The sequence below is a fragment of the Geospiza fortis genome, unplaced genomic scaffold, assembly GCF_000277835.1.
Source record: "Geospiza fortis unplaced genomic scaffold, GeoFor_1.0 scaffold172, whole genome shotgun sequence".
Lineage (NCBI taxonomy): Eukaryota > Metazoa > Chordata > Aves > Passeriformes > Thraupidae > Geospiza > Geospiza fortis.
In genome coordinates, this window is record NW_005054309.1 from 6486805 (window position 1) to 6514499 (window position 27695).

At 37.4% G+C, this 27695-nt stretch overlaps 1 protein-coding gene across 3 annotated transcripts in view; it reads right to left on the reverse strand.

The window, feature by feature from the left end:
- Positions 1–27695, reverse strand: part of NAALADL2 (N-acetylated alpha-linked acidic dipeptidase like 2) — a 421140-nt gene that overhangs the window by 120277 nt on the left and 273168 nt on the right. For all 3 annotated transcript variants that reach the window (XM_031055528.1, XM_031055527.1, XM_031055530.1), the window contains one exon: positions 9616–9766. In XM_031055528.1, coding sequence (XP_030911388.1) covers positions 9616–9766 — 151 coding nt within the window. The remainder of the gene's footprint in view (positions 1–9615; positions 9767–27695) is intronic.

Consider the following 27695-nt stretch of genomic DNA (forward strand, 5'->3'; position numbering starts at 1 on the left):
AGAATTTTTTCATCTTAAGGCAAGGCAAGACATTAAGATGTCTGCTCACAAGCTGACCATGGTGAGGTGTGCACACCAGGAGAGGAACATCCTACAAAACCACAGCACTTTCCTGCAAGTTTCAGTTGTCCTTTTCCGCTGTAAAAGAACCATCAGGGAACAGTTTTTGTAGCAGTTTCTATGAATGGAAACTCCTATCTAAACTTCTTTTTATTCCATGAAGTTGAAGGAGCAATTGAGACAAAGTATTTTAATAAACAAAAGTCCTGTAGAAACAAAGCAGACAGAACCTGACCCAAAAACAGGAAAGACATTAAAATTCAACAATGGTCTCTGCCAGGATCACAGAGATTTTAACTTAGAAATGAGTATAGATTTGTGTAGCTAAAAATTACTTTATCAAGATTTATGTTACAATTTGTAAGCCTCTTGCAGTATTTCTACGTATGCTTTAGGATTTGTAAATCTATTACAAGATTTGCAATTCAACTTTTCACCTTACAAAGCAAATGAGAGATGTACCTAAATCTTATTTTAAAGCGCTGATTCCTAAATTAGGGCTTCAGAGTTCACAATTACAGGTCCTTTGGGTAAATCAGAGGATAAACCCAGACTCTAGAAACACAGATGTATTTTGTTTAAGATGAAATTGCCAAGAACTCAAAACAATTAAAGTGAAGCTGTAACTTCTGGAAAACACTGTTAACCAGACTACTGCTCCTGCCTAAGTCCTTTCAGCACAGCTCTTTACCAGGCTTTGGTGTGTTGTATTAAAAAACAAAAATTACATTAAAAAGCATGAGTGGTGCCCAGCAGTTATGACACCTACTTAAAATCCACGCATGTCTTCCTCACTTGTGTTCTGTCTTGGAATTTATTTATTTTTTAAATCGATGTATTAGACAGCAGCCAAGCTTCTCTTTGAGGCAGGACACTTCCTCCAGTATCTTGATGCTCAGGAAGTAATGCTCTCACTTCAAAACCACAATACTAATTTAAAAAAAGAGGTAAGAGCATCTAATGACCTAAGATTACTCCAAAGTAAAATTAATCAAACACAGCAATACTTATTTAGTACCTACATTTTTTGGTACTACTTAATTTCATGCCATCCACCCCAACCATTAAAAAACAAAAAACAAACAAACAAACAAAAAACAAACAAACAAAAACAAAACAACAACAACAACAAAACCAACAAAACAAAACAAACCCCAAAAAAACAAAAACAAAAAGCCAAAGACACTTTAATGAAATGGCCCAGATAGCATTTATACAACTCTCCTTGCACGAGTCACCAGATGTTAACTCAAGATATTTTCCACTCATGCCATCTTTGCAAAGCCTTTCAGGGAAACTTGAGAAATATTCCTCAATAAAGTCCATGCCAGGTGTTGTACCTCATCTCTCAGTGAGCAGCACGCTCCACTACTGACCCAGAGAAATATTTTGCCTCTTACCAGCAAAACTCAAAGTCATATCTATTGCAGCAGTTTTGGGAGGGAGCAGAGTAACCTAGAAGGGAATTAATTCTTAGTTTTACCTCACCTTTACACCTAATTTGCTACTACAAAAAGGAAAATGGATTTTATACAAAAATTACCATACAAAAATTACTACTGCCCACGTTGTAACTGCAAAAGGCTTGGCAATGTGTGGTTCAGTTCTTCCAGAGTATGCAAAATAGTGCTGAAAATCCCTTGCAGTCATGGATTAAACTAGGCTTGGCAGAAATCACTAAGTGAACTAGCTGAAAGACCACTGATGCTTGGAAATCAAGAAAAAAACCCCAACAAACCTAGGCATTTTAAAACATGAGTAAGCCAGCTATTCTAAATTTAGTCTCTTTGTTATGAGCATTACACCAGAAAGGAACAGACTGTCACCACGTGTCAGCTTCAGCTGACATCTGCTAGAAGAAAAAAAAATCCCTCCAAGTTAGGCAGCACAAGCTGCCTAATTTGTTCATTATATATTTTGTAAAGGGTGGTCCCTATAGCACAATATTTTAAATAAATATGCAAATCATTATATTACTATTCTAAAAGATCTATGACATCAATGAGGTTTTAAATAACCCAAGGGGCTTCACTCTTTTTTTTTTGTTTCATTAACTCAACAGACCCACCTGTCAGCTATGTAAAATTACTATATAAGAAGTATTGGAAGTTACACTTTGTGCAAATGCTTTTCTTAATTGAAACTGAAACAGTTCTCAAAGTTTCATAGGTTTATCAAAATGATTTCTCCCTTACTGACACCAGGATCAGGGATATCCCTGGAGAACACTGTCACTGAAATCAACCCCTTCCTGTCTCCCACCCCACCACCTCTTCCCAGTTCGCCTGGGCAGAGCATTTTTCTGTCTCTGAAAGAAAAACAGTGCAAGTGTCAAAAAACCAAAAACACCACACAACACCCCCATCCCAAAAAAAAAGAAACCAACAGAACTATCTTTGAAAAGTACAAGCAAAATGCTTTGGAAAATCGGCCAAACTCAAACTGCAGTGAATTACTCATGTCTTTCAGAGCTCTGCAGATGAATACTATATAATATGATAGTATTCATTTATGCAATAATGAAATATTTTCCACATCTCCATTTCAACATGATTAGGTTTTCTTTTGGGGGAGTTCCTACCTGTCTGAAAGTAGGAAGAGGTGCTATTATCTTTTTTATGCAGCTGCTGGATATGGAAAAGCAGTGGGCTGGAACAGAGATCAAGTCATGTTAAAGATGGTTTGGTATAGTCTGGCTTTCAGTATTCAAACAGCACTAGGAAAAAAATTCAATTATAGAAGTAATTATATCTTTAATTGCTTAAACAATCAGCCAGCTGACTTTATGGTGCTCTTGCTACTGAGCAGGTGTACTTGCAGGTGCTGGCTGCAACACAGTTACATTGTGGTATTCCAACTTCAGCACAGGAGGGAGGATAAAATACCAAAATACCACATTTATACAGACACTTACAAATGTATGAGAAAGACAGGCAAGCTTTATAATGAAATACAATTATATATATATATATATATATATATATATATATATATGCTTGATCTTTCTGTGAGGGGTATCTATTCTGGTTGTTGACATTTTTCCCTTTTGGACAGAATTAATGTTGAATCTGGCCAGAGTTTGCACTATGAGACAGTCATGTTTCTAGGAATTGCAGCACCATTAATAATTATGTATAGATAATAATCTACCAGAAATGCCTTTTTCTCTGACATGTCATCTTAGCAGCATGCTTGAATAAAACAGTCTTCTTCAAAAACTTGCTTTGTACATACAACATCAACTAGAAAAAGGCACAACTTACAGTGAATTGGGTCCAAAATGTTCAAACTGTTCAACCACATAACTTCTACCTCTTCCCTATATTTTATCAACTTTGACATAGAAAAAATCAGTTTTTTTGAAAAATTTTAAAAATAAAGTATTTTCAAAATTTCCTTTCTGTGTACAAAACTAAATTAACACCTAATAAACCAGTAAACCCACATTTTGCCACCCACCATTTGTTTTAATTTAACTTAACCTTTCATTGAAAAATTAACAGCCAGTTTTAAATCTGTACAGTCTTAAGAGTCTTATTTGGATAGAATCTTAAATTCTGACAGGTATAATTTTTTTTAGAATGTATAATATATCATCTGCAATGGAAGAAGGTGATAATTAGACTCAACTATTAGAAACACAGGAAAGAGAGGCATAGCACACTGAAGTTATTCTACTATAATACTACAATCAGAGTTTTGGAGCCTACAAAGCCAGGAAAAAACAGAGTAATGCCAGAGAAGGGTGTCAAGCATCAAAGAAGTGGCCACAGAGCACGTGGCCCATAAAAAGGAGCCTCCCATCTCAAATTTGTGCAAAGACAGCTGATTTCAACCAGACTCTGCAGGAGCAGGTTCCAAGACACCAGCTGGGTGCACTGCCATGCAGTGATGTTTGTGGTTTTGTGAGCACAGAATAAATCAGCTCACTTGCACAAATTATGCTGGGCTGAAGTATGTCAGTAAAGCTATGGCAGGATTCATTGCAATCATGACTGCACAAAAGATTGAAATATTCCAAATTCACTTGTGAGTTGGGTAGCTTCAAAAGTCTCATCTGGACTCCATTTAAAATGTTATTTTTGCTGGATGAGAGAAAAAAAAAAAGCAGCTTCACTGGAAAACATTCTGTAGTGAGTCACAGCTGTTTAGTAGTAGTTTGAAACAGTCTGAAATGTCGAAAACATTGAGACGTCCTCTGCAATTTATCAGGAAGAATTTAGTCATTATGTTTCCCACTGAGCTAATTTTGCAGCATAGGAAGTGCTGATTTGTTGTTTTCAAATAATCTGGTCTTCATCACTTGTATATTCCATTTCTCTTATAAATTCAAAATTCTTAATAACTTTCTGCTTGAAATTGAGGAAAGTTTTGACCATATGCTTCATGATGGCATTTCCAAAAGTCAAATAATAAAAACAGTGCTAGCAAGCTATTCCAGCATCATTGCCAGTGATTTCTCCTCTCTGCTTCTAATAATCTAATTAATAAAATCACAATGTTTTCAACTCAAATTTGTGTCCAAGAAAAAATATAGGCAGCTTAGTAGAAGATAAAGTGATATCTGATATGCAATACAGAGGTCCACACACTCAAACCTGTGAGTCTAAAATATCTCATGTCCAACTAATTCTCTCAGTTTTAAATACATGCAAACCTAACTGAAAGCCAGACAGGAGAAAAAACTAAAAACTAAAACACACAAATCCAAAAATCCAAGAGCATGTAATTTGATACTTGCATAGAAGCTTACTTGCTTTATTATACCCTGAAAAATCTCAAGAGGCAAATCATGGATTTAGACACGTCTTGAACCACCAGATATTACTGAAAATCTCCTGAAATTATTACCTGTTGCATTCACTTTTCAAAGGCCAGTATTTTCCAAAGACTTATCTCTCTATTGCATTAGCACAGATTTTTGTTCATACAGAAAATGACATAGTATATCAGATGAAGCACTGTAGTTGGTCTGATAAACTCTGCATTTTTTATGGAAACCACTGGAATTATGTAGCAAGTCCAAAATAAAATGATCAAGAGTACATGTAAAGATATATACACACACCTAAATTGTAATATCAAACTTCAGCTTTTCCTTCTCCTCAGCTTCAGTCTTTTCTCGAGGAAAATCAAAGCACAGTGCACAGAAGCCTGACTGTAGACAGTCATGTTACAACAAATTATCTTTGTATTTCATTTATCCAATGCTGTAAGCAGAAAGCAAACACAAATTTTGAAAAAGAAAAAAAAATATTCCCAGAATCATTTCCATAGCCTCAGAGGCAAGCACAGAAAATATATTATTGTGACTGTGTTTTGTTCTCAAAAAGAACAGACAAACCAGGGCTGAGGACATCTTGTAAAAAGTCATGATGATTTATAACAAACCATTTTAGAACATATGTTGCATATGCATGGTTAAAACCATTACACAATGTTCTATTTTCCAGCTAACTTCTGCTCAGCTGCTGGCTTCAGAGGAGTAAAATACAATGAAGCGAAGGACAGAAAGGACACACTCGGGTATCAGGCAGGGCACACCAAACCTACAGAATCACAGGGCTGACTGAAAAATGAGCAGGGACACATCTCCATCTCAGCAAGCACCACTTAGCCACACTCCAAGCAGTGGCAGCAGCTCCCTGTGGTTGCTGTAGAAGAACTGGCTAAGCCTAATTAAATAATGGTACATGTCTAAAGAGGTAAATGCCACAGGGTTTTTATCATGCATATTGGGGGTTTAAATTTTGTTGAACTGAGTGTGGTGGGTAAACCTTGGCCAGCTTCCAGACCCTACCCAGCCACACTCCCATTATCCCTACATTTCAGGGTAAGAGAAAGTAAGATAGAAAAGATCACTGATCAGGGTAAAGACAGAGAGATCACTCATCAATTACCACCATGGGCAAAACAGTGACAGCAACTGCCAGTTAAAATAGATTGGGATAGTGAGAAACAAACCCAAAAAAAGTGAACAGCACTGAGACCCTGCCCTTTTCCAGGCTCAGTTTCACTCCCCTGCCTGTCCAGCAGCCTTGTCCCTTCTTAAATACACTCCCAGAGGCACCACTGACTTTGCTGATGGCCTCAGCTGTGGCCTGCAGTGGATCAAATCCTTAACAATTCCTTGCCTTCCTTGTCCCTGCTTCTGAGATCAAATCCTATTAGCAATGTTTGAGGAATGCTCATGTCAATTCCTCAGTCTGAATGATGCGCACTATTCACAATTCCAGGGATTTCCAGTGTCACACTTCCCATGCATTTCCCATGTCACTGATTTTTTCACCCAAATTCCTGTGATATGGCTCACATGACCAGCTGTTAACCATAACCTGAACCACTCATGACTTCCAAACACACCCCTTTTTCCTTACTGCTATAACCTCTGCATCACAATTCCCTAAAACAACATTACACTTCAAACTCCAGCTGATACCATAAGATTGTATTTTACAGCTGTTATATTTCAGCATTTAAAAGCTCACAGTCTTTTCTATGATGCCATCTGAACTCGTCATGAAATAATTTCTATTCCCCCTCTGCACAGATAGGGATTCCATTATGAGGCACCTTATCTCATGGGCAGGGTTCTTAGTGCTTATCACAATGCCACTTTTCTATTTACATAGTAGGATTGACAAATAGATTCTATCCATATTTTTGTTTACTGAGCCATTTCCTGTGTGGAAACAAATTTGATTTGAAACAGCTCTGAAGTCTAGCAGTGGAGAAATCTAATATGTGCCTGTCAGACGAAGGTGGGTGAAAGGAAGTGCAGCAGTCAAAAAGTCAAAATGGAAAAAGAAAACTAGATGGGGAAAGCACTCAAGTTTTACACTATTCTTCTAAACTTTATTTTCAAGACAATTTTTGCTACACAAGTCTCTTATTTCCTCAGCAAGTTTCTTAATCCTGTATGATTACTTCCTTGAGTTCCACCCCCTGGATCTATTTCATTTCAAAAGCAGGAACACAGAAAAAAGATTCTTAAAAATGAAGGACACTCGTCTTTAGCAGTCAGAATCACAAAGAGAGAAATGATGCTCACAGAGGATTCTATGATTGTTTCAGGACTGATAGGACTTAGGATTGGAAGAGTCTTAAGAACAGAAGATTTAAATTATGAAACAGAGCTACAGAAACTTTCAAATAAGTGCTGTTCACTTCCCCTTCTCATCATTACTTTTTCCCCTTTGTTAAACAGAGATCAATAAAATCATTCTGCTCGTAGGTAGTTGGCATCTCAAACCCATCCTCAAGCTATTTCTATACATTCAAGATGATTCATATGCAGAACTGCAGCATTTAATCTTCATGAAACAGAAAATGTGAGCTGAAACCTCAGGAGAACTCCAAAATTCTCTCAGAACTATTACATAAATCCCATTTTAAAATGTTGTCAACTTTGAGAAAAGATCTGTAAATTATACTGTTTCCTGAAGACTTTTTTTTCTAGGAAAATACTGAAGTATTCCAGTACTCTGATACCACTGAGAAATTTATTTTCAGACTAAAAGAATGGGAGAAACAAAGGCAGCAGCACGAAAATCCACGTTTCCTACCTTTTATTCACCAAGTACAAGACTAGCTTTGGATCACTCATCCTACCAGGAATTTCCCAGCAAAAGGGAGAATGCTGGTAGGAGCAGCCTGGAGCTTGTGATAGTAACAGTTCTTCTGGCAAAGTGTGAAGTGCAGATGGTGTCAAAGATATGCCAATAACTTAGGCAGGAGCTTCCAATAAAATCTCTTGCAGTGCTTATTACACTCTGTGAATCAAAGTGAAAGGGGCAGCCCGGGTTCTCTGGCTCTTTTATCCCACACGAGGCAGTTTAACCACTGTACATCCAAGTGCATCCCCCAGGGAAAAGCCTGCACTCAAAACGCATTTGTGGCTGTCCCAGGCATGAGCTACCTCTAAGCAAGTCAATTCACAGTCTCCAGAAAAGCAAAATCATCATCAGAAACAAAGGAATTACTTCCATCTGATCTACCTTCTAGTGACAAAACCATGAAAAAAATGGGTTTTCTCAAGTATTCCTTTGCGTTTTTTCCAGCTCATCATGGCATTCAACGATCAAAATATAAATGATCTTAAGCATAATAACCTGCTCCTGCCTATGAATGTTGCTCAGAGATTTCAAATCACAGATAAAGCCACACTAAGGCTTCTACCAGAAACCATCAATGCACTTGTAACACCATTGTCCATATAATTAAGCTTCTCTTTCCCAAACTGGAGATTGGAATGCACACTGTAGATGAGATCATTTACTGACAGAAAACTAACACATAAGGTTTAAACACTGAAATGGCATCTTCATGTTGGTGTATCTGTTTTAATTAGCTTTACTTTTCATGTAGGGTAAATAAAACATTAAGGAGTCAGCCAGACAGAGACACCACAAACTGTTTTTCAAATAGCTCCATGAAATGAGCAAGAATAAAGCTTGAAGAGTGTTATATTTACCTCTGTAGCTCCCAGGGCACTTTTAAGAACACTGGGTCAGGTACACTGAGACACTGAGAAAATGTGCAATTTCTTTCCCACTGAGCTGTCAAGGCATTCATGCTGTGAATAGCTAACACCCTTCTTTGACAACCAGGCAAATATTCCTATTTTCTGCCATTCTAGGCATGACGTATCTCCACGTTCCCTCAGTTGATTTAGTGCCAATTCAAGTCAAACTTTAGATGTCTGAGCCAGTAACTGGACAAAATATTCTTGATGAAGCCTTGTCACAAAATCATAGAGAGCTGCTTAATACATTTCCAAATAGTTAGACAGTAAAAAGGGCTGTAAAGCTGAAAAAGCTGCATAGAAGCAGAACACACACTCACTGAACAGCCAGAATGGAGATTTAAACAGCACATACAAGTCAAATATGCTCCTGCTTCTATTTATTGTTAACGTTGCTTCAAAAACATCCCACACAAAATTATATAAGATGATGTCCCTTGAGACTATGTTGTTCCTTGAAATCAATTCTGTATTTCTCACCTTTCAAAAAGACATTTATTTAGAGAAGCATAATTAATAACCAAGTCTATCTGGGCAAGGCTAAATGAACACATTCTATTCAAGTGATAGTAGCACACAGATACTATAAACATTATTTTTTCTTAATACTTTAAAAATATAAATGTCTAATTACATTTCACTTGTACCTACTGACCAAATATTTCTGAGACTATGAAAGAGGAAGACAGAATGAAGGGAATAATTCTTTCAGTAGGGACAGATCCTGGATCAGTACTTCGGTCTTGGCTTTTGTTCATGGGATAAAAAGAGGCAGGTAATAATAATGGTTCAGTGTGTGAATACCCAAATACAAAACACAATAAACTATTGAGAGTGCAGACTTTGTGCCAAGAATTTAAAGCACTTTTGAGACTGGATTCCATCCTTTAAGCCATGCTGCATTACACAGCGTTTCCTTACTCAGAGCCTCTCTTTCCAGCAAGATTTGGTTTAGTGTTTTAACTCCCATTCTTACAATCTGCAGAGAATTAAAATGCATATTCAGTGACTAAATCCTGACCAGTACTTACCAATACTGGCATAACCAGGCGTGGATGGATCTCCCCCGCTGTTCAAGGAGACCATAAAGGCTTTGTCAGCAAGGTCTGCAGTCTTTGGCAAGTCACAAGGATCAGTGTAAATGAGAACACCACCAAACCCTGCATCTTCCAGCAGAGAAAGCTGAGGGAACAAAGCAACACAGGTGGCCATTAACAACAACAGTGTTAAAACACATAATTTTTAATTTTTTAAAATTACTGCTGAGATAGAGGCTTTCCCATGCACCACGTGCTCACCACAGATTGCTCTGTGCCAAGCTGCACTGCCAAAGTGCTTCTAGCACCTTAACAGGTTTTCCTATGACATAAACACCACCCTGAAAATGCCTCAGTTTTGAAAATAATGTCACTAAAATGTCTTTAGTTGATCTTCCCTATTTTCCATGTTATTATCTGTAAGGTGTTCTTGCTTAGTTTACCTCTTCAAGGACACAGCACACACTGAATATTTGCCTACACTGCCATCAGGATTTCTGGGCACAGTTACTCTTCAGTTAAGAGAGAAAACAGAAGTTTACAGAACATAAAAAAAAATTAAATTTAAAACTCCAGTCTATCTTACTCAAATGTTTGGATCTGCCTCCTGTCAGACAAATAGCTTTTATTTTGTCTCATTAGAACATCAAAGTTTGAGTTGGAACTGGCAATTAGTTTCCAAATATCACGGATCTGGGCCAGAATATCAAGCAAACTTCCCCAAAGCCAAGGACAAAAGCATCCAAGTACCATAACCAGCAGCAGCTTTTCTGACTGGAAAACCTCAGGTTTTTCTTTCATAGAGAACTGAAAAATAAGAGGATTTCATCCCGAAATGGCCAAAATCAAATTGTAATGTGGCAAATACTCCCATGAAATGAGATGACATTTCTGTGTAATGCTCTGCATATTTGGAATTGACTGAAAACTACTCACTGATACAGAAACTATATTAATTTTTCAGACAAAAGTAATTCAGGTATTTAAGAATTATCTTACTATTCACTGGGCTGCTGTACTGATGCCTTTCCAAATGTCTCCAAATGGCCTGAGGAATGACTGCAGGTGTATGATGTTTCTACACAACTCTGATTTCACAGGAACCTGAGGACTTTTTACTACACCTCTTTTTCTCAGTTCAGTTGTCTTCTTCCTTGTACATTTTAGAACCTTCTTTTTCTTCTTGTGTATGTATATAATTTTCAATTTATCTCCTAGCTGCTGGTATTAAGGAATGTTTATGCACAGTTCTTTGTGGCTTTACAAGTATGTAAATTACATTAATATATGGCATTCAGTCTGAGCCTCATAAGGATTTGGTGTTCAGTTCTGCTTCACTCAACAGCTAAGACAGAAAAAAATATAAAAATAGCAGCCTAGTATTTGCAATATGCTAAAAATAGCAAAGTACTATTTGCCATTTCTGTAAGTAAATATATCTAATATTGTGCTTTGCCAAGACCTTGACACTCGTCTGAATTCAGCTATCTTGAATTCAGATAAGCAGATGCAAGTTGAACCTGTGAGTCACTTAATCCTACCTATCTTACACAAACAAGCAATCCACAGATGAAAAGGGATCCTTTGAGACAACCCTAGTCAGATGAGTAGGAGAATGAGGGGTGATTAGCTCAGATGCAAAAATATATTACAGACCTTAAATGTAATGCAGGAATAGGGGTTTCCCAAATGGTAGGTTCATTTACTATTGTTTTGTTCTGTTTTCAATTCATGCTCGTATTCAGATATTCAGACAGGATTTGATTGCACAAAAAGTAGGGTGGGAGAACCAGGGACACATCACAGCTAAATGATGTAACAGGTAGGATTTAAAATAACTATTGCCTTTTCCTGCCTCCATATCCAGTATCTTTTTATTAATCCCTGGTTTATTTAGTACCACACAAAACAGGAAATACAGATTTTTTTTAAAGAGTTTTAAAAACGTTGCACTTAAAAAAAAACCAAGCAACTATTGAATTCCTCAGTTTTAGTGAAAGTAACTACACATCTGCTATTCACAAAGGGCAGCAACCACTGCTGCCATGGTTACAATCTCTAGTAAGAAGTTGTGTCACACGTGAAATTACAAAACAGCTTTCAGATTTCAGCTAAAATTGCTGCTTTTTAACTTTACAACAGTGACAGCACAACTATATCAACAATAAATGTGCATTGTTGATTCCATTTTCATCTTAAATACGTCAACACTTTACCAGCCATAAATTGTCCAAGCACAGAGAAGCCAAAGAAAGTTCTGCATTTTTTTTACAAGGCAGAAGACTGTAGATTAATTCCTTCAGGTAAACCAGTGCACATCTATTCAAATGAATGGATTATTTTAGATTGCAAAATCATCCAACAGCAAAATCTGCTCCTTATGATTTTGGATGTATGCATTGTTCCTCTCCCAAAGCCATAAACATCTCAGAACAAACTGGAAACAGCAGAACCCTTGAAAACAGATGCTGGTGCCCACTGTTAACCCTTTAGTTATTTATGGCTGTTTAAGTCCTCAGTTTTTAGAGTTACCTTAAAAAATGTGACTGTTCCAATTCAGTATATTAAACCACCCCATAAAACATTCTGGACTCAATTTAACCTAATGTGAGACACCTGCTGCTTTACCAAAGGCCCTGTTGTGTACCTGGGGACAGTTTAGCCTTGTAAACTCTACACACCACCAGGCACCATTAAATTGCCTTTTAAAGATGATATGGCTGAAGCAGTGAAGAGACAGACTGCAACAGTCTATAGAACTCTCTTTGGCTCTAAGGGGAAAACTCAAAGTTGCTTCTCCATTTTAACTGCACCATCTCTGAGGTGTGGCAGAGGAAACATTTCCCTTTTGCACTGGCACACAGGTAACAGCGCCCAGCTCCCTGCTCCACATTTCAGACAAGCTGTACTGTGAGACTTTGACCACAAACCTACCGGCAGATATCATGTCCAAAATAAGCAAGCTGAGCATGACTATTTGCTGAGGAAAAAGAAAAGAAGCAACAAGAAACAGGGGCCACTGCCTTACACAGGTGGCTTTTATGTGTTTTAGCTCAACTGAGGCCAGTGTGCACCTGAATGAACACTTAATTAGCGGTTATATTAATGATCTGAACACAGAACCTACCAAACGGAACAGACTGCAGCCTCTGAGAATCTCCAGCATCATGCATAAATCTGCCTATCAGTGACTGGTGATAAGCAGGGAAGCAGTGCAGCAGGTACTGGCCTCAAGCTGTATTTGTTATCTTCCACCTGAGTGCAAAGTCTGACTCTCTGAAGATCTTTTCTCCTGCTCTCTTCTTCTCAGCTGAGACCATCCTTGCACTTTGTGAGCACCACACAGCACAAAACCAATCAGGTAATCAGCCCTCATTATTTTCCAGGGGCTACACTGGACTGGTTACCCGCTAATCCCAGAGCTTCAGAAAATTAAAAACATGCACACTGAGGCATGGAGTGTTCCAGCAGTACCCTCTCTTTCCAGCTGAAAATAAAGTGTGACTGAAGCAGCTCTACTCTGATGTTCTGTGCATGGGAGCCACATCTGGGCTCACGTTTAAGCTGTCATTTCATGGGCAAAGAGCAGAAAATCACATCACACTTCGGTCTCACCTGGATTACAGCAACCATGAGTACAGAGGGTTTCCTACACTATTCTCTCACTGCATCTCCTGTTTCTAGAACCTCTGATCCAGCAAGACCCCAATGTTTAAAAATAATTAAATAAACATGGCATGTTTTCCCTCCCAGTTTTTTATTATTAGCAACAGTCCTGCTACAAATAATTTAGAAAGTAGCAATGCATGATTCCTAACAGTGATGGTTAAGAATGCTTATGAATGCACCAGGAAAAAAGAAAAAAAAAATGATGCAAGTAACTGTGGATTATATCAATCTGCTAATTGCATATTCAAATAGCTTCTCATTATTAGCAATTCTTCTCACCATATTCGCAAGTAGTTCCAAAATATGGACAAACCTCCTGAGAACCCACTGCACAAACAATTCTCCCCCTCATGGTGTTTACAGTATCAGCAGTGCAGTTTGTGCTTTATGAGGTACAACACCAGCCCTATTATTGCAGATATTGCCTAAGTCCACTTTCTAAACTTGTCCATTTATGTGTCCTGATCCACAGAAATGACTGAGCCACTGATTAGTTGGCACAGAAAACTTATTTCACAGGAGGAAATATCTCAGTATATTCCCTGCAAGTTTAATGGAAATGGGATCTTGAGCAGACAAGAGGCAGATGCTCTTAATACATGACTGAGAAGGCATTAATAAAAACTGAACAGCTTATTCCTTAATGGAAGAGGGAAAAAACATGGAAGAAATCAAGAGACAGAGCGGCAGAAGTTAAGGAATACAGAGACTTGTCCACAGATTAGACACCACAAAATCCAGCCTCAAGAAACAGAGCTGTGAAAAACCTGTTCACTAATCCATGGAACAACCTGTTCTTTTATTGACTGATACATTATTTAAGATAAAACACTTCAGTACAAGATACATTGGCTTACAATTCTATATAGCAAGTGACTCTGCCATCATGGAAGGTTCCATTCTTACTCAAAACAAGTAGCAGTGTGTCTGGAAATTTTGATTTAAAATATAGCAACTTCCAAACACATTCCACCACTTGTAGAGAGATTTTAAAATCAAATTTTAGTACTAGGAAAAAAAAAAGATCCAGATCTCTTAATTTTACTATAGGGTCCCTACTGTTATTAGGGTCAATAGAAATCCAGCGGCATTTTCTTATCTAATTCTGCTTTCAACTCTTTCAATCCTTACATAGTAGTAAATGAAACAACATTAATTAGCTGCACAACAGTATTTAATAGTTCTCTATATTGGTATGTATAATGTACTGTGATAGTACATTTTAAAAGTGTACATTTCAAAAAGCCCTTTAAGCACACCTTAATGTCTGAAGTCAAAAGTGCCTAGAAATGTAGTTCTCATCTTCAGAAGTCATTTATGTAAATGGATTTCACACTACTGAAAGTGCATCCTCATTCCTGTACACAGATAATCACACTAATAGATAATATTAGGCTGCTCACTGAAATCTCTCAGAGGTGCTTGAAGGTTTTTCTATATCAAAAATATGTCTGTGTCTGGCAAAGTAACAGAATCCTAAATAAAGAGATAAAATATGCTTTGGCTACAAGTATTTACAGAGTCTTAAGGAGTTTTTTTTTTAACACTTAAAATGGCAGTTTACACTACTTAAATCTCCTTAAAGCTGCACACAGAACTGTAAAGATTGTATTTTACACGACTGCCTAAGTGTAAATGACATCACTGTTCATTAGACAACAAAGGCCTTTAAGTGTCAGCTGCTGACAGCAAAGTTAATTTGGGATCATGTTGTTACTCTAACATACAACCTCCTCCATGTAATTTCAGGCCAAAACTCTTCCTCTTCCTAAGGGCAGATTCACAATCTCACTGTTTATTACAATCAGTGCTAAAAAAGCAAATCATGGACATAACACATTAATAAAATAAGAAACAAGATCCTATTTATATCTCTATATAATTGTGGTCTCCTTTTCTCTGTCCCTTCCAGGTAAACCTCACAAAAATGCATGCAGAATTTTATATTCAAAGCCATAATACATACGGAGCATGGAAACAAAAATAAAGAAAAATGAATCAGTAAAAAAAAAGGATATCAAAAGTACATGAAAAAATATATGTTTGTACCTAATACATATTATTCGGAGTAAAATCAAATATATAAATGTTTTTAAAAATCTCCTGTTGTCATTATACTTCAATGCAAAGATCAGCATTAATTATACAAATTACAGTAATCAGTTTTTAACTGCTGCATTTTTCAATTCATAGCGCAATGTGCAAAAGACATGATTCATTAATCTGAGACACAGCTTTACTGGACAGGTTAACAGTTATTAATTACTCTTTTCTGCTGAAGTCCCAATTAAAATCATGATGCTCTGAAAGGATCTCCCATCTCATATGACTAATTGGCAGTATGTAAAATTATGAAGCAAGAGCAATGGTACATTTAAAAATGTTGAAAGATCTCACTGAAACAATATCTTTTTATTTCTGCAGCAGACTGGGTAGAAAAGTAAGGTTTAGATGCTGTGGGTATAATCAGATGCTGCTGCCTTCTACTACCTATTACCTACTGTAATACAGAGCATTTGGAAATGCAAAACAAAACTCAAGGTGGAAAAACCCACTTAAATACACATATCTTCATCTATATACCACGCTTCCAAATTCCAAGTTTTTAACAAAGTAAGGTTTGGTTTCACTTTGTACTTTTAATATTGCACTTGATGTTTAATCATGCTCCAGGATTCCCCATCACAAACATAGCGGGATGTTCAAAGGAATTTGGTGGCAAAACTCTGTCTGAAGAGGTTTTGGCTTTTGCTGATCAACCCTCAAGGTGTTGTGCTAAGGCTGTAAAAGGGATGGAGGATGCAGCCAGTTTAATGAGGACCATAAAAAGAAACACATCTTTCCTTTCCAGCTCAAACACTGTCCTCGCCTGAGGAATGGCATCATTGTTATATTGAACAAACAGGGCTGAGAAAGGGATTAAGCTGCATAAAACTTCCAACAGCTATAAATGCATACACAGTGGTCTCATAAATGACAGGCTATTGCCATAAAGGTCTTAGAAGGGGGAAAACATATTGCAAAGGAATCTATCAAACTATTCCTGCCATACAGTGACACATATAGGAACAATACAAAATCAAAGAATTGCTCTGTATCATGTCAAGACCTTAAGACTTTGATGTAGTTACTACCAGAGAAATGATAACATGAAGCGCATTTATTTGTGGAAAGAATCTGACAAGCACAGCTAAGATTTAAGACATTTTCTGTAACTGCTTTCCAAACTAAAATTGGCTTTCACAATTCTCGATTTTCAAAATTTTGTCCTTTTTTTAATATCCAGAAAATTAGTTCTAGGGAAGAGACAGTCTCCTTTAGTATTTCTTGGATGTCCTACAGATTGTGGGAAGAAAAGCAGAAGGGAAAGGTAAGAAACTTTACAATGTTAATGACAAAAATCTGCTTTTGAGCAGTGGGGCTGCATGCACTGATGGGTAAGACCTACTTTGCACATCAGCTTAGCATCCATTATATTTTTAAGTACATTCCTCCTCCAGGTAAGTGCTATCCAAGGACAGTAGACTTCTCAGTGGACACTGGTCACAAGCTGGTTGTGTGCTGGTTTGACTGGAAATCCCCACACTGACCTCTGGACAGCTCTGGCAGTTTAGGAAAAATCTTTGGAGACTTCCCCTCCAAACCAAAAATCATCTTGGTTTAATTCTCTAATCATTGCACAGAAAAAATTTTAACATCCTGCTCCTACATGTGCTATTAAGCTTATCAAGAACTGAATGTTCTGTCCCATACTTTTTCCTGTTTGCTGCCCGCTCATCTTCTATACAGTTTTATCAAAGAAAAGTAATTTGTTACACATCAGCAGTTTTTAAAAATGGAGTTTTCCACAATAGGATATTTGGACAATTAAACATAAACCAGATATACTGCCAGTTCCCTGTACTAGATTTTAGCAACTTTTAATACAAATTGAGTGCATATTTTATTGCCAGATCTTGCTTACCACTGCTAAGAAATTCACAATGTTCAATCTAATTAAAAATGAAATTGAACTACAATTCCCTGGAAACAAGGGCTGATTGGACTCAATAAGCTTTACTTAATTTATTTCAGAAGCAAAATAATTGAATTGCTTACAGTCCAGAAAAAAAAAGCTCCATTATTTGATGAGTATATAATACAAAGCCTTTCATATTGCTATTGCATTCCTACATCTTCAGGAAATACTAGTCACTTCTAAATAAGCATGTAGAGGCATACTGTATGCATAATAAGTATCATTAAATATTCAGTAAACATTAAAAAGAAACAGGCTGTATGAATGTCCAGATGAGCAACCTCCAGAAAGCCAATAGCATTTCCCTGTTCACACTGAAACTGTTGTTTCTGATTATGTTTATGGTTATTCCAGTCTATGTTTAGACTCTATTACAGAGAGAATAAAGCTGAAGATCCATCATACAAAAAACAATTACACAAAGATATAATTATAATCTTGCTAAATCATCAAGAATAAACTGATTAGACCCTTTGTTGGATTTTATGCATTCTACCCAACTTTTAATCCAAAATCCACTGAAATGCCAACAGAGTCAGAGACCAAAGTCAATTCTGCCAGTGTCCCCTTAATTTTTTTTATTCTTTTTTTCTTATTTATTTTTTTCCCTACCACTAGAAAAATTAAGATCAGCAGATTGGATTTTCAAACATTATTCCCAGCACAGGACACTTCTCCCACAGAAAGCTGCATTTTCAGGTTCCCCTCACCCTTCTGCACCTTGTGCAGGGCACAAAAGCCACAAAAAGCAGTAACCCCCTGGGAAGGTGGCTGCAGCTCCACTGTGCCTGCAGCCACCCTGCTCACCACAAACCTTTGGGGCACCTGCTCCCAACCTCTGGGGGCTCTCAACTCCCTGCAATCTTTTTCTTCTCACTCTGGGCTCCAGCAGCAGGCTCCCAGTCTGGAGATACCCCAGTCATGGGATCACAAAATGGTTTGGTTTGGGAGGGACCTTAAAGCTCATCTCATTCCAATCTCCCTTGAAATATCAGCAAGAATAAGGGAGAAAATGAGCTGAGAGCAAGGGAAGTACCTCCTGTGTATAAACACCCCTCACTGTGCCTCATATGCAGGGTAAACTCATAACCTTCATTCTCCCTATGGTCTTTTCTCAACTGAAATGTAAATATCCTTGGGGTACCTGGAATAGGTATTTTCCAGTACCAACACTGGAAGTCAGCAGTGTTGAAATGAAAATGGCCCAAGCCATCCTTCTATCTCCAAGATAAAAGTAGGATTAGGACTTCTCCAGCTCCAAGAGTGCAGCTGTTGTATGGGATCTACCAAGGCATCAGCAGATGCTCTCAGAGCCCACACAGCAATTAGTCAGAGATGTGCAATTAAGGCACATTTGCTGCCCCAAGTAATTTCATATTAGCACAATTGTTAGATTGTTAAAACATAGCAAGACCAATATCTATTCATTTATTTTATTACTATCACAATTCTTATCCAATTACTAGTACTGGAAAATTCTAGCCTTTTGCTTGGGATTTTTGTCAAGTACAAAACATACTCCCTGCTCAACTCTTTCCTGGTCTATTACATTGCATGCAGGTTTCATGCTTTTAAAATAACGCCTTAGATGTAATATAACAATTTCTTTTGAGACTGCGTAACGTTGCTATGTACTTTTAAATTTACATTTCATTTCATTTTATGTTTCCAAGTAGAACATATGAAGATATAGAGTGTGCTATATGTAAGCCTCAGGCATATCTATATATCAACTAAGAAAACTGAATATTATTAATTGGTTAATGAATATTTTAGATTCATTTATGGAAAAGAGCAGTGTTTAACTACTTGGCTAGCATGCCTTGAAGTAAATCAATACTCAGAATGAACTTATTTATCTTCCTTATTAGAACAACAGTCACAAACTAGGAGTGATAAAAGAAATGATCGTAAAGAATGTGCCCCAGTGCATAAAGTCATTTCAAGAACCATAAATATTAAAGAAGTTATTACAAACCTTAGCAATAAAAGTTCTTTATAAATTATCAGTAGTGATTTCCACTCTTAAGCCCCCCTAGAAATTCTAAAATTAAAAATTAGGCTAGTCTTGATTGTGTTTCCTCACTGACATTTCAGAAACTAGAATTTTTTTTCCACAAGAACTTATTCATGAACTGTGCTACACAGGACATATCATGAATGCATCTTTCCTACTGAACATCAAGGTTTAAAGTGGAGTATGTAATAAACTGAAGCACCACTTAATATATAACCCTGGTACAGCACAACTGCGGGCAATCTACACAAAAGATACAAGAGCTGAAAAAGCCAACATGTGCAGCTTTTGTGTCTTCCTAGGCCCTTTCTTTTTCACTGCTTTCCACTCAGCACATCAGTAAAACAGAGCTCTGCCTCCTCCTGTGACCTACTAAATAGCCCATTTCACCAAAATGAAATAGTAGAAAGAGCTACATGAAGGAGGTCCAAGGTTGAAGCACTTGATGAGAACAGGGAAGGCAGCTGGATTAGTTTGGCAGTCACAAAGCACTACAAAGTCATTCATTCACCAGCAGTTAGGGGGAAAAAAAAAGCCAAACCAACAATCCCCAGCTCCTCTTCAGTAACACCAGTCTACAATTAGTTCCAAAACATCAATCCAAAATTATGTCCTTCTCCTGTCTTAAAAAATAAATTGAAAAATATAAAAGTTGAAAAATAGGTCCAACTTGCTGTCACTAAGAGTTTTTTTTTCCATGCAGTGATTAGGACAGGAAGATCCCAATAACAAAACAAGGTCATACAAGGGTGGTTAAGAAAGATGTGGTAGTAAAACCCTTGCTCTGTCACTCTTCTCAGCTAGGTCATTGACAGCATATTATTTTTGTCTTTCTCTGACAATTTTTTGGGAAGGAAAGACCAAAAGAAAATATCTTTTGAAACCTTGTACATTAAAAACACAGTTCCCTCCGATGGGCCCACAGAAAAGATTTAGCACCACTTACAGCTCCTAGAACTCCACTAAACTTTCTAAATGACAAACAGAATACTGCAGTTAGAAGATGAATGAAAAAGAAATACAATAAAACTCATGATCAATCAACATCTGTTACAGCACTGTAACTCCTAAGACAGAACTTGCAGAAAAAGTCTTTAAAGAATATACAACTTCACGCTGGGGGAAAAGAAAAAGACAAACCAAAAACCAACAAAAAATTCAAACAAATTCCAAACCAAAAGCCTCCAACCTAAAAACCCAAATAAAAGCTCCATCTCAACACCAAATTACACTACAGGAATGAATGTATGGTCAAAGTAATCAATGAATGGTCTGACACAGAATGAAGACGACAATCACAGGCCCTGGTGTTTAGCACAGGACAGAAATCTACAGAAAATCAGGGAATATTTCCAAGTTCAGAACAAGCATTTTCTCTTGCAATAAGTTTGCAAAAGAGACAGAGTGAAAAAAAAACCTCCACAAACAGAAATTTCTGTTCTCAGACATTAATTTCTTCTCTTTGTCGACTGACAGTGGTGACTAATTTTGTACTTACTATTGCTTCTAACTAAAAAGGTGAAAAGAAAGCCAGTTCAGGGTTACAGGGCAAGCTTACTTTTGCATCATTTTTTAATGGAAAATGCATCTCCATCCATTCTGTTTAGAAAATTGGTAGTTACTGAAATCCTCATGCCTAAGCCTGCATTTAACTGCATCAGCTTCACACCGAAGTAGCACCCTCAATGTCAATAACCCTTAATTGGTAAGAAACTCAAAGTCAGGCTTCCTGACCTTTATTTGTTGGTCTCCTCTCTCAAATAACAAGGGACTAGATGAGAGGAAAGTGCCTCAAATTGCATCAGGGAAGTATCAATTAGATATTAGGAAAAATTCTTCACCAAAAGGGTTATCAAGCATTGGGGAAAAGCTGCCCAGAAGTGGTGGAGTCACCATCCCTGGAGGGATTTAAAAGATGTGTGGGTGTGGCACTTGGGGACGTGGTTTAGTGGTGGGTTTGGATAGGGAACCTGAGGATCTTAAAGATCTTTTCCCACCTAAATGATTCTGTGATTCTCTCAGGGGATAGAAAAATAATATACACATAATTGTTATGATTCTTTGTGTTTGCAAATACTAAAGGTTAATCCTAAAATAGACAATGTACACAAAGACAGTTAATTGTAGAGATAGATGTGATTTAAACAAACAGAGAGACTAACTAATACTCATCTTTCCAACAAGGGCCTACACAGTTAAGATACTTAGAGCAGGATGACAGGGGTTTTAAAATCAAATTTAACTTTTTGAGTTTTTGCCAGCATCTACTAAACTGTCCTTTCACACAAGATTTCTGAGGAGAATGATCTGTTCATGTGCCACTCCATGAAGATACTGAGTTAAAGAGGCAGCTGTGACAGTAAACCCCTGAACAACTCTTTGCTCCCAGTATGATAATCTTTGATTATTAGAAAACAACTGAACACTTCGAAGGCTGTCTTAATATTTATATCAATTTCATCTCACAGTAATTGATGCTAAGTTCCAGGCTTACCATTTAAGATCTTTTCTGCAACAAAATAAGAGAATTTTTCTAGGAAACACCCTTTTGAGGGGCAATGTTTTCTGTTGGGTTGGGGTTTTTTACCTCTTCAAGTCTACTTACAGAACAGGATTATAGTAATGTTAAAGACATTTTTTTCCCCATCATTTACAAACATCTTCATAGGTTAAACAAATCATCGTGTAACATACCTTGACCATGAGACACTGACTAGTTTAATTCAGGAATAGAATAAAAGCTTAAAATTTGCTTGGGTGTTTTTTTAAGGAGTACAGATTTGTTAAGAATTCATCATACTGTTCATTAATCTTGAGACCAAGAAAAAAAAATTCCTTCTAATACCCTTAAAGACAAATGTTTAGCATGCAGGTGGTGCCTTCAGAATTACATCAGTTACTCCGGGCTGTTCAGATTTAGATTAAAGCTGGAATATTATTTCCCTCATAATAAATGGTAAAGGATTACCTTCAGAATTACATCAGTTACTCTGGGCTGTTCAGATTTAGATTGAAGCTGGAATATTTTGTGCATCTTTCTTTCTTTTTTCTTTCCCTCATAATAAATGGTAAAGGATTAGCAGAGTTTTATATACCTGCTTTCCAATGTCCAATTCTATATCAAGAAATGTTTAAGTATCCACATAGAGGACCTCATCACCAAAAGCTATTGCAGAGATAAACAGACTCAGAACTGAAATATCCCATTTCACAGAACAGTCATGATTATAATTAAATTGCTCCAGACATATCCTCCACTTCAGGGAGTCAAGACACCTATGACTGCAATTTCTAGTAATACCAGGAGAAAAAATATTATTTCCTACTTGCTTTGCAACCCATCCTCTTCCCTTAAGCACAAGCTGTGTCAAGGAAGGATATCAGGCTGACAGAGGGCATTTCTTGCATGATGTTCTCACAGTGAAAGAAAGGAGCAGAGATTTTTCTGGTCACTAAGAACTTCTTGATAGAAGACTAAGCAGCTGATCAATCTGGATGAGAGACTTGCGTGCACTTCACCATGACAGTTCATGGTGACAGCATCTCAACAATACTGGTGCCATGTGATGGCCATGACCTTATGGTCATGTGAGAGTTTCACCTGACCAAACACCACCCATGGCTACTTCTGCTGAAGGGGAATTGCTCTGTAAAACGTACTGGGCAACACATTTATGTATGGTTTTTATATCAAATAAAGGGAGTTTTAATGTGCTTTAACATAAAGTGGTGTTTTTCTATATTCTTCTGGAAACCTCACTGCATCAAGCTGATCTCTTTACTGAGAATGAAGATCTGTTTTATTATCAAGCTAATTTGGACTTGGAATTCAAGAAAACTTAGGTTTTCTTGAAACTCAATAACATACTTGTAGTTTTAGTCTGTTTGCTAGATAACAGAAAAAGGGAAAAATAGGCAATTTAAGCTACTCTTCCCCTGTTACCACTGGTATCACCAAGTATTGAACAATTCTGCACTGTTGCCAGGTCAGAAGCAAATCTTATTTTCTGAATTTTCTGTATGCCTTGAAATGACTTCACCTTCAAAGAAAACAAAGCACGTTGAGTGACAATGTCAGATTTTGTCCTTGCAACTTTCAGTGAATCTGTAAAGTGCACGCATCAAAGTTCATCCAGTCAGGTATACTAGCAAATAATAAAAATTAGTAAATTATCCTTTAAATTAATAACTCATTAGAATATTAAACTTTAAGATTCACTTTGCACTTCCAAAGAGTTCAAGTCTTTCTCAAAAAGAAAGGTGCTTCAGGTGCAAAGCACTGTGCAAATAATATACTTGGACTTCTCTCAGGTATTTCAAACCAAGAAAAAAATACACATTCTGCTTGGATTGGGACTGTTCTTAGGCAGGAAGAGGAGGCCAGATCCCAGCTCTCCTAATGGATTCCAAATGCCTTCCTTGTATCTCTTTTTTAAGGAACATTGCAGCACCTTACCATGGTAAGGGGCAGTAATTTCTACAAAGATGCTCCAGACTAATTAAACACTAATGTCTCATAAAGATTTCCTCAGCCTGTAATCCAAGAATGGCCTGAACTAGCAGATTTGGCCTTGCTTTTTTCGTTATACTCTCTAATATGAGAAACAGGAACAGGACATACCCAGGTGGTTAAGTGGATTAAATGTTATCATTTTTCCTCTGAGATTACAGTGGAGGCCTGACTGAAATGAGTTGTCAGGTCAGTTCCCCAGTGGACATTTTATAACATAAACCCATCACATATAACTGAATGCTGATATAAGAGGCAATATAGTCAATTCCCACTCCAGGGAAAACCAAGATTGACTCAGAAGTGAAATATATGCTTCCATCTTATTGCAAGGGAGGTCTCTCTAGGTCACCTCAAGGTCACCTCTGAGGCTGTGTGCTAAGAATTCTTGTGTCTGCATAATAACTGACAGTGGGAAAAGGTAAATAACAGGTTCAGCTGTCAGTGCAGGCACTCCTCCAGCCTTCACAAAATGCAAACATCTGTCCTCCATCTAAAATATTACCTGCATCTCCACATAACTGAGCTGCCCTGACAGATCTCAGCCCATGCACATTCTGTGGTTATTCACAATTACAAGGCTTTCCTGGGCAGCTTTGTGAGAGTTTGGGTTTGTTTGGTTAAGGGTGTTTTATCTGATGAAGAGACTGATTTTTGGAGAAATCTGAAGTGCACAAGTGATGTGAAATTTGAAACAAAGAAAAATTGCACCTTAAGTCAATCAAGGAAAGAGGCCCTAACTTTTTTTTCTAAAGGTTCCAGTGACTGTGATCATGTGATTCTTGTTTTCTTTCCCCATGACCATAAAGAAGTTCAAGAATCTTTTTATTTGCAACAACCCTGATTGACTCTATATGTCAAAAAGCATCCCAATCGATGCTTAAAAAAAACAAACAAAAAACCAACCAACCAACCAACCCCAAAAAAACCCAACAAAACAATCAATTACCTTGAATGAGACAACTCCAAATATGGACAATTGCTCTCAGAAGAGTATGTTCAATACTAAAAATAAACAAAAAAAGCACAAAGAAAAACCCCAGAAGCCAAATACAAAAACCAAACTCGCTTTAAAACATGAGAATGTAGCAGGATAACATATAAAGGAAGCTGACATTTTGTTAAGCCTAGATCAAGAGAAAACAACGTAAGTCTAACTTTGTTGCACATGGTGTTTGTGAATTATTCACTGAGACCTAAAGAGGAAATTAAAATGCCTGAGTTCTCATATTGAAAGGCACAATCTTCTCCTGTTAAGTGAAAATATGTTCACTGTGATAGAATTGCCTTCTGCACAGAAGGTTAGTTTAATGTTTTGGCAATCGAAACAAAATATTCCAAGTGGTTATTGCTGTACTTGCAAAGAGGGTGCCAATTATATTTGTAATGATGGACTTGGTGTTTTTCTTTTCAAATTCATGCACAGGCATCAAGAGGCCCAAATGGCTAAGAGTAAAATTTTGACTTTGGTGTTCCATGGCATTATGCAGTCAAAGAGAAAATTTAAAAATTTAATGCTAAAAGCCAACTCTTCCCTCTCCAGGGAGGACATGAAGTTACATATTTTAGCCATCTATGCTCCACAAAATCCAGCTACTACAAATCTGAAAGGAGCAATTTAAGTAATCCCAGGGAAAGAAAAAAAAATCCATAGGCCGGTTATTATAGAATGTAAAATAGAAATAAATATCCCTGGTTCCATGGATGCAAATGAAAAGACTGGATCTCAGCATCCAGCACGTCCATGCTTCTACTCAACATTCTGATCATGTGACAAATTACAGGTGTATTTGAAAAGGCAGAATTCACATTTGCATGCAGAAATCACAAGTGTTGATTTTGTGAAGTTCTCAGAGTTGAGTCTCTAAAGCACAGAACCAATGCAAAAATCAAACCAAGGTCTGGAAATCCTGAAGAGCCACAAGGCATGAAAATCATTCTTCAGTTGAATAATCTGTGACATCCTGGTTTATGAAATAAAATACTGATTCTAGGAATAGAACTTTTTACTTCTATAATCTCCTAAATCATGTTTTACATAAATACTTTATTCACGAATAGTGACTTTTGATACCTTTCAACCCAGTTTCTCAGTTCACAGATATGTAAATAAACTGATTACTATGAAGCATTCTGAAATGAGGAGAAAAGACTTAAAAGAGCATAAAATGTCAGAGAAGAATCATAACTTCTTCTTAATAAAATAAGAAACCAGCAGCTACTATAGAACATGCCATACAAGTCAAACCCATTACAGAATGAGGGCAGTACTTATATAACACTCGTTGCCTGAAAAAGATGACCTTTTCCTCTGATCACTATTCCAGAAAATATCAAATTTAAGCAGGATGTACCATGCTGGTCTCTGTCTCTCCTCTGCAGAGCTGTTAGAGGGGGAAGTTCTGAAGATTTCTGGCATTGCTTCACCCAGTCCAGTGGCTGACACCTTGAAAGAACCCAAAGTCAGGTAGATCTGTCCTGGCAGGATGAGATTTTATCCATTCATCCCTCATCCCTCCTCAAAGCTCATAGATCTTCAATTTTATTTTCCTCCTTACTCAGCTGCTGTTGAAATGTGCTGGAAACACATGAGCTGGGAAACAACCCAGATAATTTGTCTGCCAATGGCCCTTTTGCGAAATCCAAGCTCAACTAATGCAACAGAGCAGCTCAATGTGCAGCTTGGGTAGGAAAAATAATCCCCTACACAAGCAACAAAAGAAGGGCCAAGACTACAAGCAGAAGTATGACCAAGTGCTCTGCAGGAAGAGCAAATTAAAAAGGTTTGGATTGTCTGAAGGGAAGACGAAGTGGCCTTTCCCACTGCCCTGCACACAAGTAGCTGATCATGAGTGGATCCAGGGTACAAGCTGAAGCAATGGATATCTTTGCTCAGCTCTGCTTCAGAACAGTTGCCTCACAGCAAATCCATTTCACTTGACTTTGCACCATTTATCAGGACATAGCACTCACACAGTAAATTGGATGACTGCATTTACTACTCACTTTTTAAGGGCTTGATAAAATAGAAAAATTATGCTTGAGTTTCACACCTCTAAAATCAGATAAGGGCTTCAGAAGACCCCACAATGAATTCTTTATGAGTCGGCCATTGTCCATGTTTGAATGGAAGCCACTTAGTGTCTCACTCAATTTTACTGCACTAAAAGGAGGAGATCTCCTATAACACTTTCCCCACAGGGAAGAGCAATCCATTATGGGAGCTGGACTAATTTTTCAAAGGATACATTCAATACATGCAGCAAATGTGCAATTAAACAGCCAATTGAGTATATGAATATTTAGAATCACTTCCCCAAGAGAAATTTAAGTGTTTAGGGTTACTGAAAGGAACCCTAAAGGACTATGCACAGAGTCAAATCAGGAAGAATTCAGTGTTTGATTCACCAGCAGGACTTCAGAAATTTCTGTATTGACAGAGAAGAGAAAGAGAGAATAGGAACTACAGCTGGGAACACAGGCCTGCAAACCAGCAGTGCCTTCTCAAAACATTCAGGTAAAATTGTGTGGCATCAGAAATGCAGAATAATCAATACCTACTTGTGGTCACTAACTTATATTTCCCCTTTGTTTACACTGCTAATAGTACACCTCTCCTTCCATGCAATCAAATCCAGGGGTTTGTAAGCAAAAAGGAAATGATTAATAACCAGAAGTCCTTTTACTGATGCAAACAAAATGTTAATTACTCAAGAATATTGACAAGTTGTGCTGTAATTATGCTTCCTTCCAGACATCAATTGCTTTTCCCCTACCCCACCCCTTATATTCTTCTTACTGCTTACAAGGGCAAATTACTTTTTCCCATTTCTACTGTAAAAAGTGGAGTGAGAATTCCC